The sequence below is a fragment of the Oryctolagus cuniculus genome, chromosome 20 (assembly GCF_964237555.1).
Source record: "Oryctolagus cuniculus chromosome 20, mOryCun1.1, whole genome shotgun sequence".
Lineage (NCBI taxonomy): Eukaryota > Metazoa > Chordata > Mammalia > Lagomorpha > Leporidae > Oryctolagus > Oryctolagus cuniculus.
The window spans coordinates 35,704,262-35,713,173 of record NC_091451.1 but is presented as its reverse complement, the minus strand read 5'-3'; the positions used below and the strand labels follow the sequence as shown (position 1 = coordinate 35,713,173).

General features: G+C 52.1%; 1 protein-coding gene across 4 annotated transcripts in view; it reads right to left on the bottom strand.

Moving 5' to 3' along the window:
- Window positions 1–689: 689 nt before the first annotated feature.
- The window catches only part of TDP1 (tyrosyl-DNA phosphodiesterase 1), an 88,102-nt gene continuing 79,879 nt past the window's right edge, over window positions 690–8,912 (bottom strand). For all 4 annotated transcript variants that reach the window (XM_008271930.3, XM_008271933.3, XM_002719604.5 and 1 more), the window contains one exon: window positions 690–989. In XM_008271930.3, the coding sequence (XP_008270152.1) occupies window positions 916–989 (74 nt within the window). In that variant the 3' untranslated portion in view covers window positions 690–915. The remainder of the gene's footprint in view (window positions 990–8,912) is intronic.

Sequence of the window (8,912 nt, the reverse complement as noted above, 5' to 3'; positions counted from 1 at the left end):
AATACCCTGACAGGGTATTTTCGAAAAACTTTCAAAACTATTATTCAACTCCCTCCTAAGTTTATAAGATGAATGACATCATCTGTCTGGTGACAAACTGGAGATCAGCGTCACGCAGAAGTCAGGGTCTAAATCACCCCAGGAGAGCCCCATGCACCGACGCAGACCCCGCTCAGACCCCAGGCAGCTGTGGCCCGGGCCACATCCGGAACCACCTGGCCTCAGCTTCCTCCCTTGGGAACTGGTGGCACGCCACGCAGTCACCCGTGAGGATTTCCTTCCAGCAAAGCGCTTGTGTGCGCTGCACGGATCCTAGGAGCTGGCTTCTCTGGGCGTCTCTGGGGGTGGCCTGGGAAATGGATGAGGAAACAGCTGGTGGCCGGGTCCCGCGGGATGAGCCTGTGAGCCAAGAGGCTGCCAGCACGGGGCTGGGTGGGCGAGAGAACTTGCTGAGCAGAGGCAGAGAGCCGAGAAGGCTGCAGGGGTCGACGGACCCCAGCCACAGAGTGTGCGAGCTTGAATCCAGAAATGCCCGAGACCCTCAGAAAGTGAAGATCGCATTACCCCTCCGCGAGGCCGGGTGAGTGAAGGGCGCCTCTCGAAGCGCAAGCTGTGAGGTTGGTCAGGGCAGCACGAGCCGTCACGGGCGTGTGTGGCTGCGGGGATAACTTTAACCATCTCTCCAAAGGTGTGTTCAACATTGTGACGTTTAATAGGTTTCTTTTCAAAGCATATAAAAGTGAATTAACAAAGGGACACTTCTTTTCAGTGAGAATGTCAGTGATGATTAAACATACACCCATGGTCACAAGTGTGACCTCTGCAGAAGCGCAAGTATCACCTTCAGGGACGTGCGCACCCAGTACGGCCAGGAACACTCGGTGCTGGGGCTCCACGTCCTACGACTGCAGACGCTCAGGAGGGCACCCACATGTTCCCATGTGTGTCTGGCGCTTTGACGTAAGGGATGTTCCAAATCCACGGCCGATCTGGGGGAGAAAGCACATTACACAGCGTTCATTTGAACAGGATCACAGAAGAGTCACCAAAGGATACAAGAACGCGCGTGCCTGATTCTCCAAAGTGTGAGAAACATCTTCTGAGCCAAAGCCAGGCGACACCCCCTTCAGACAACGGCTTGTAGTGAAGGGTCCCATGAGGGCCCCCCGGGGGGGAAGTGTGGTGGGGAGCAGGCGAGCACGTGCCCAGGGCAAACCCTGGCACTCCTTCCCTGCTGTGTCAGACTGGTGAGCCACACCGCCCACCTGAGCCCCAGTTTCCCCGTCTGTGCCCATGTCCCTCCCGGGGCTGCTGTGAAGACAGAGGCCAATGCTAAGGACAGAGCACAGGGTCCGAAAGGGTCGCCCAGCAGGGCTCAGCGGGGCTGCCAACGGGAGGCAGCAGGGTCTCAGCATAGCACTCACCTGTGGGGAGCCTTCCCCCTTCTGAACAGAAGTGCACAGCAGCTCAGGGGCCTGCCTGGCAAAGTCAGTATCTCTTCCCTTCTCTTTCCTCCCCCCGCTGCCAACAGCAGCACCCAGCAGGATGTGGGGGAAAAGGATATCAGCGATGGCAACAAATTATCAGAGCACTGTGGGCTTGTCTTTGGCCTTGGGCTGGTCTGAAAGGATGAAACCAGGCCCTGTCTTGTTAAACAAGCTTGTTAGTGAGCCCTAAAGCGGGGCCTACTTTACCTTTGTTTCCTGTAAGGCCCGGGACCAGCAGGGCCGAGCACTTGGCCCCCATGGCAGCTCACTGACCTTAACAGTGCCCTTGCTGCCTCCCACTGGGAGCGGCACCTTCTGTGCCTGGACTTGTCACTCACCCATCTTTCCCTGCAGACTGCTCTTGGGTGACGCTGGCTCTGCTTCATCCCCAAGGCAGAGCACCCCTGATTGCTGCCATACGAGTAGCTCGTCAGAGACGCTCTCCAGGGTGCAGGATTTGTGGTGCAAGCTCTTATCAGTCAGCCTGAGACTCCAAGGACACCACTGCATTTACTCCCGTCCCTCAGCATCAGCGATAATGACCAAGCAAGGACCTAGTAACCACGCATGGGCAACTCCCTGGAGGCTCCCCTTTAGAAATGAGAACTCCTACGGTGTAGGTGAACAGCGCCCATATTGGCTGAGAGGTTTAGTACCCGTGGAGGGAAAGCCAGAGAGACGGCTGCTGGGAGGAGGGCCTGGGACTCGAGGAAGTCTTTACTCTGCGCTACGAGCACCAGAACCAGCACGCAGAGGCTTACAGGAAAACCTGTCCTAGGTGATCGTCCCAGGTTACCCCAGAGGGCACTGGGCGTCGTCACAGATGCATACACGGAGCGGAAATAGTTGCTGAGTGCTGGCTGAACGCCAGGGGCTTTGCTGGGGCTGTCGACAGACAGCGGGATCAGCCTCATGGAGCTGTGGTCTGAGGGGAAGGCGGACCAGCAGCCTGCCACGTGGCTGGAATTCGGACTTCACCAGGGCTGTGCAGCGGCTCCCTAACCTGGCTGACGGGATCCTGGATCCCCGGGATCCAGCTCAGGGAGCGTGTTCTAGTAGATCTGAGCTGGGGCCTGGCAGTATCTTCTCGTCTCAGATTCCAAAGGTGGTCCTGATTCACTTAAATATGAGATTCAAGGCTGCAGAGGACCCAAGAGGGACATGAGCAGAGCTGCATGGCAGAGGTGCAGGGACGGCTTCCTGTGGCAGGAGGCAGCACGGGGAGGGTGAACGAGCGGTGTGGGCGGGTGGGAACCAGGCCTATGTGAAGGCCACAGTGGGAGTCTGGGGAGGAATGAGATGAATGAGAGCCGTGGCGTTCTGGGTTTTTTTTTTTTTTTTTTTTTTTTTTTGACAGGCAGAGTGGACAGTGAGAGAGAGAGAGACAGAGAGAAAGGTCCTCCTTTGCCGTTGGTTCACCCTCCAATGGCCACCGCAGCAAGCGTACTGTGGTCAGTGCACTGCGCTGATCTGATGGCAGGAGCAGGTACTTATCCTGGTCTCCCATGGGGTGCAGGGCCCAAGCACTTGGGCCATCCTCCACTGCACTCCCGGGCCACAGCAGAGAGCTGGCCTGGAAGAGGGGCAACTGGGACAGAACCCGGTGCCCTGACCGGGACTAGAACCCGGTGTGCCGGCGCCGCAAGTGGAGGATTAGCCTAGTGAGCCGCGGCGCTGGCCTCTGGTCTGTTTTTGTATACCCATCTCATCGCTCTGTGGCTGGACTGTGTCCACCTCATACCTCTGTGAACCCCAGGACGTGGCCTCTGCAGGAAGGCAGCATGGTGTGATGGCAAAGGGGTTGTGGACGTTTGGGGTCAGACTGCCCGAGGGGCCTTGACCCACTTAACGGCAGTGTCCTGGCTCCTTATCTGGAAGCTGGGGGTTCTACTATGGTACTTGTGTTACGAGGCTGTGAGGTTACAACGAAAGAATTCACCAGTTCCTGGTACATACAAGTGCTTAATGAGCCTGGGCTGCAAGGACAAGCAGCACCTGCTTCAGCTCACAGGGGACGGCTGTCCCTACTGCATGTACTGCGCAGGTACCAACAGGTGTCTCCACAATCAGAAAACCCACGTGAGGAGCAAATCCCTACTGGACTTAGCCAGTAAATCCTCTAAGATGCGGCTGTGGGTTGAGGAGTCACCACCCTACTCACCCCTTGGCCCAGATGTACATTTCCCACTGTCTTTACAGGGAAACCTGATAGGCTCCTCCGGAAGCCACTGTCACCTGAACAATCACTTTCCATTTCTCCGGCAGTATCAGGTGTAAGCAGACTGTGTGTGTGTGTGTGTGTGTGTGTGTGTGTGTGTGTGTGTGTGAGTGAGTGTGTGAGAGAGAGAGAGAGAGAGAGAGAGAGAGATGGGATCCCAAAGAGATGAACCAATCAGCTTATGAGTTCCAATTCCACTGTACTTTAGCCGACTCTGAACTCAGAGATGTCCAGGAGACAAGTCAGCTGGCAACGCGAGGGAAAGCTCACACAGCGCACAACGCTCACCAATTAGCAGAAACGCAGTCACTACAACTGCAGAGCCAGTGCTGCCTGCGACCCATGGGTCCCTTCTCTGTGAAGAACCGCACACGGTGAACTGTGACTCTACAGCACAACAGAGCAGCCAAACCGGTGGCAGGAAGCATAATTCAACTCACTGAAAGCCAGGACTTACTTAGTTCCAGGGACTCTGGTAAATTAACTTGTTTTCACTTTAAAAATTTGGGATTTCCTTAAGCTTCCTGATTACAAAGTAATCTAAAAGCTGAGCTAGAAGTTTACTTTCCATCTTCTATTTCTACAATGAAACAAAAAACTCTCACATTTTATTAAAGAAGATCACAACCACACTTAAAAATGTTTTTGTGGCCTCAAAAAACAAAAACAAAACAAAGTCTCCCTGGAGTGTGTCTGACCTAGCAGTTAAGATGCATGCATTTCGAGGCTGGCGCTGAGGCACGATAGGTTACACCTCTGCCTGTGGTGCCCGCATCCCATATGGGTACTGGTTCGAGCCCCAGCTGCTCCACTTCTGATCCAGCTCCCTCTTGGGAAAGCAGTGGAGGATGGCCCAAGTGTTTGGGCCCCTGCACCCACGTGGGAGACCTGGAAGAAGCTCCTGGCTTTGGATCTGCCCAGCTCTGGCCATTGTGGACATTTAGGAGTGAACCAGCAGATGGAAGATGTCTCTTTCTGACTTTCCCTACCTCTGCCCCTCAAATAAATAAAACTTAAAAAAAACAAAAAACAAAAACAGGTGCCTGCCTCCCATATCAGAGCACTTGAGTACAATTCCTGGTTCCTGCACATGGCACCAACCTCCTGCCAATGCAGCCCAAGGGAGGCAATAGTGATGACTCAAGTCATCAGGGTCCTTGTTAACCACGCTGGGGACCTGACTTGAATTCCTGGCTCCCAGCTTCAGCCTGGTCTAGTTACAACTGTTTTGGGCATCTTGGAAATAAACCAATGGAGGAAAACTGTCTCTGCCTTGCAGAAAAATAAATCAATCAACCAATAGATTAGTTTAAGAACACTGCTAGTGCTGGGTGGCTCAGTGGATAAAGCTGACGCTGGTGAAGCCAGTATTCCACACTGGAGTCCTGGTTAGAGTTCCAGCTGATTTGCTTGCAATCCAGTTTCCTGCTCCTGTGTCTGGGTAAGCAGTGGATAATGGCCCAAGAGCTTGGCTTCCTACCACCCACATGGGAGACCCTAATGGAGTTCCTGGCTTCTGGCTTTGGGCCTGGTTCACCCTTGGCTGTTGCAGGCATTTGGGGGATGAACCAGAGGATGGGAGATCTCTGTCTCTTCCTTTGTCTCATCATTCTACCTTTCAAATGAATCTATAAATCTTAAAAAAAGAAAAAATAGGGGTCGGCATCAGTTCTAGTCCCGGTTGCTCCTCTTCCAATCCAGCTCTCTGCTATGGCCCGGGAAGGCAGTGGAGGATGGCCCAGGTGCTTGGGCCCCTGCACCCAAATGGGAGATCAGGAAGAAGCACCTGGCTCCTGGCTTCGGACTGGTGCAGTTCTGGCTGCTGCGGGCATTTGGAGAGTGAACCAATGGAAGGAAGACCGTTCTGTCTCTCCCTCTCCCTGTCTGTAACTCTACCTCTCAAATAAAATAAATAAAATCTTTAAAAAAAAAAAAAAAAAAAGAAGAAAAAATACTACCTGTAGGGGCTGGTATTGTGGTACAGTGGGTCAAGCCACCACTTGTGACGCCAGCATCTCATTTTGGAGTGCAATTCAAGTCCTGGCTGCTCTGCTTCTGATACATCTTCCTGCTAATGCACCTGGGAAACAGCAACAAATGGCCCAAGTGCGTGGGTTCCTGCCTCCCACATGGGAGACCTGGACCAAGCTCCCGGCTCCTGGCCCAGCTCTGATTGTTGTAGCCATTTGGGGAGTGAACGTAGATGGCTTTTTCTCTGTCTCTCCCTCTCTGACACTCAGTCTTTCTTCTTCTTTTTTTTTTTTTTAAGATTTATTTATTTATTTCAAAGACAGAGTTCTAGAGAGAGAGAAGGAGAGGCAGAGAGAGAGAGAGAGGTCTTCGATCCGTTGGTTCACTTCCCAAATGGTCACAGTGGCCAGAGCTGCAATGATCAGAAGCCAGGAGCCAGGAGCTTCATTTGGGTCTCCCACATTGAGTGCAGGGGCCCAAGATCTTGGGCCATCTTCTACTGTTTTCCAAGGCCATAGCAGAGAGCTGGATCGGAAGTGGAGCAGCTGGGGCTTGAACCAGTGTCCATATGGGATGCTGGCACTGCAGGTGGCAGCTTTACCTGCTAAGCCACAGTGCCGGCCCCGACACTCAGTCTTTCAAATAAAATAAATATATTTTTAAAAAATACTCCTCCTCTAGGTAAAATGAGTTTGCTGTAGAACTTTTCAGGCCAAGAACAGTGTGAACTGGATTAGGGCAGGATCTGTGCTGTCTCCTTCGGTGTCTGCACACAACAGGTTCCCACGCTTCTGCAGAGAGAAGCAAAGCCCAGCTACAGCACGAGGCAAGGTATCCTGGCAGCTGAGTCTTAGTTTTCGCTTTGCTTTATTTGATCGTTTTCTTGGTTTCTGGTGATCTTGTCTTGAGCTGCAGCTCTGTTCACAGTAGAACCTGCTTTGGCTAAGCATACAAAACCTTGTGTATTCCAACGGGTTTAAAAAATCACTTTTCAAAATGAAGGATTTTTGAAATGTTCTTCTGCACTCACTTTTCTAAATCTTGACAAAATGCGTTTGTGGAGTCCACAAGGTTGCCCTGAACGCTGGCTACAGAGAAGTGGCAACATCTGAACCACTAGCATTCTTCGCTATGCTACTGAACAGTGAAGAGGAAGACAGTACTGACACAAAATAAATGCTCCTGCTTTGCCTGTATGTGTCTTTCAGAGAAAATTCTTGAGAAACAATTCAGACAAACATTGGAAAACATCCTACTTGCTGGCCAAATAAAAGATTTATCATTTCATACGCTAAGATTTTATCATGTTATAAACTTCTAAGCTCTTGGGAATGCTTTTTCTTGGGAAGGGACAGGACTTTCTTGAACATTAAAAAAATTTTGTTTTGAGAGGCTGAGAGACAGCATGTACATGTATGTTCCCATTTGCTGGCTCACCCCACGGAAGTCCACAACAGCAGGCGCTGGGCTGTGATCTCAATTCTGGTCTCCCATGTGAGCCATGACTGCTGCCTTCTAGAGTCTGCAGTAACAGGAAGCCAGACCAAGTGGAGCCAGGACTTGAGCCCAGGAACACTTGGAAAGGGGATGCGGGAGTCCCAGCTGATGGCTTAAACTGCTAGGCCAAACGCCTGCTCCTCTGGGAATACATTTTTTTAAAGATTTATTTATTTTTATTTGAAAGGCAGAGTTAGAGAGGCAGAGAGAGAACAAGAGCGAGAGAAGTCTTCCAACCACTGGTTAATTTCTCAAATGGCCACAACAGCTGTAGCTGGGCTGATCCGAAGCCAGGAGCCAGAAGCTTCTTCTGGGTCTCCCATGCAGGTGCAGGGACCCAAGGACTTGGGCCACCTTCTACTACTTTCCCAGGCCATAGCAGAGTTGGATCGGAAGTGGAGCAGCCGGGACATGAATGGGTGCCCATAAGGGATGCCAGCACCGTAGGCGGTGGCTTTACCTGCTATGCCACAGTGGCAGCCCCCCTTGGGATATTTTTAAGCCTCTCCCATTACTGCTTTTACAGTTCGCTGGCAATCAGGACTAAAAAGAGAAGCTGGAGTCCGGCCTGGGTTCCAGGCTTGGGGTGGGCAGTGCAAGCTCAGGGTCAGGAGGTAAAGCCCAAAGCAGTCACAATGAAGAAAGAAATGAATGTCCGGCGCCACTTAGTAAGCTGTAGACTTTGTGCATAACCATGGTCATGTCTGCGGGTGGGTGGGGTGTGCACATTTTTCTTGAAATTCAGATCTTGCACCTTACTAGTGTCAAAGGAGTATGCGTGAACACATGACAGCTTCAGAGGCCTCTACAGAGTGTCTCTGCTTAGGAAGAAGAACGCTGTGTGGGACTCAGCATCAACATGAACACAACTGATTCCAGAGTTACAGTCACCTTCCAGAGGCCAGGGTGGCCCAGGGACAGCACAGCAGCAGACGGGATGAACCTCACCAGATGAGTCAACCGTTTAGGAAATGGGTCTATCAGAAGGGAGGGGTTGCTTCTCCACAGGCACCCAACATGGTGAGGGCTGTGATGTTGCGAGGATCCCTCCAGCACTGTCTGGGGCAAATGGGCACCTGCTGGGTACCCTGGCCCCATTAAGGAATGGCAGACTTTGGAATATTAACAGTGATGCCATCCAAAGCTTTTAATTGAAAAATACATGTTGTTTTTTCAGATTTAGTGCTAGCTCAGAGACCCACAGATTAGAATACGGCTACTCACGTAGGCCTCTCTCCCTTTGGAGAACATGCTGGCTGTGCTAACATGAGCACTTGCCGTGTCACATTCTTCCCCACCTCATTCGAGCTTGGTGTGTGTGGCCTCGCCTCAAAGACAGTCGTCCCCAGGGCTGGGACAGCAGCACAGCAGCCTGGAGGCTGGGCCACAGGGGGATGGATGGAGGAGGCACTCATGCCAGCCGGCCTCATCCCAGGACAGTTGTGACGTGATGTGAGCCTGCTGTGATGTTCCTACTGACTGCCACTGTGAAACGCTTGCTCACTGCCCAGGAAACTCATGGTCAAGGACAGCACTGTTCAAAATATGGCCTGGGACTCTCCCTTTTTGGGGGATGGGTGGTGGCCCATGAGGCCAGAATGATTTTCACTACAATGTTAAGTCATCGCGTGTTGCTTATGCGTTCATTTTCACACAAGTGAACAGAGGCTACGTAACGTGGGACATCACAACAGACTGAATGGGAGGGCAGCTACGAGAAGACAGCAGAGGAGGGAAAA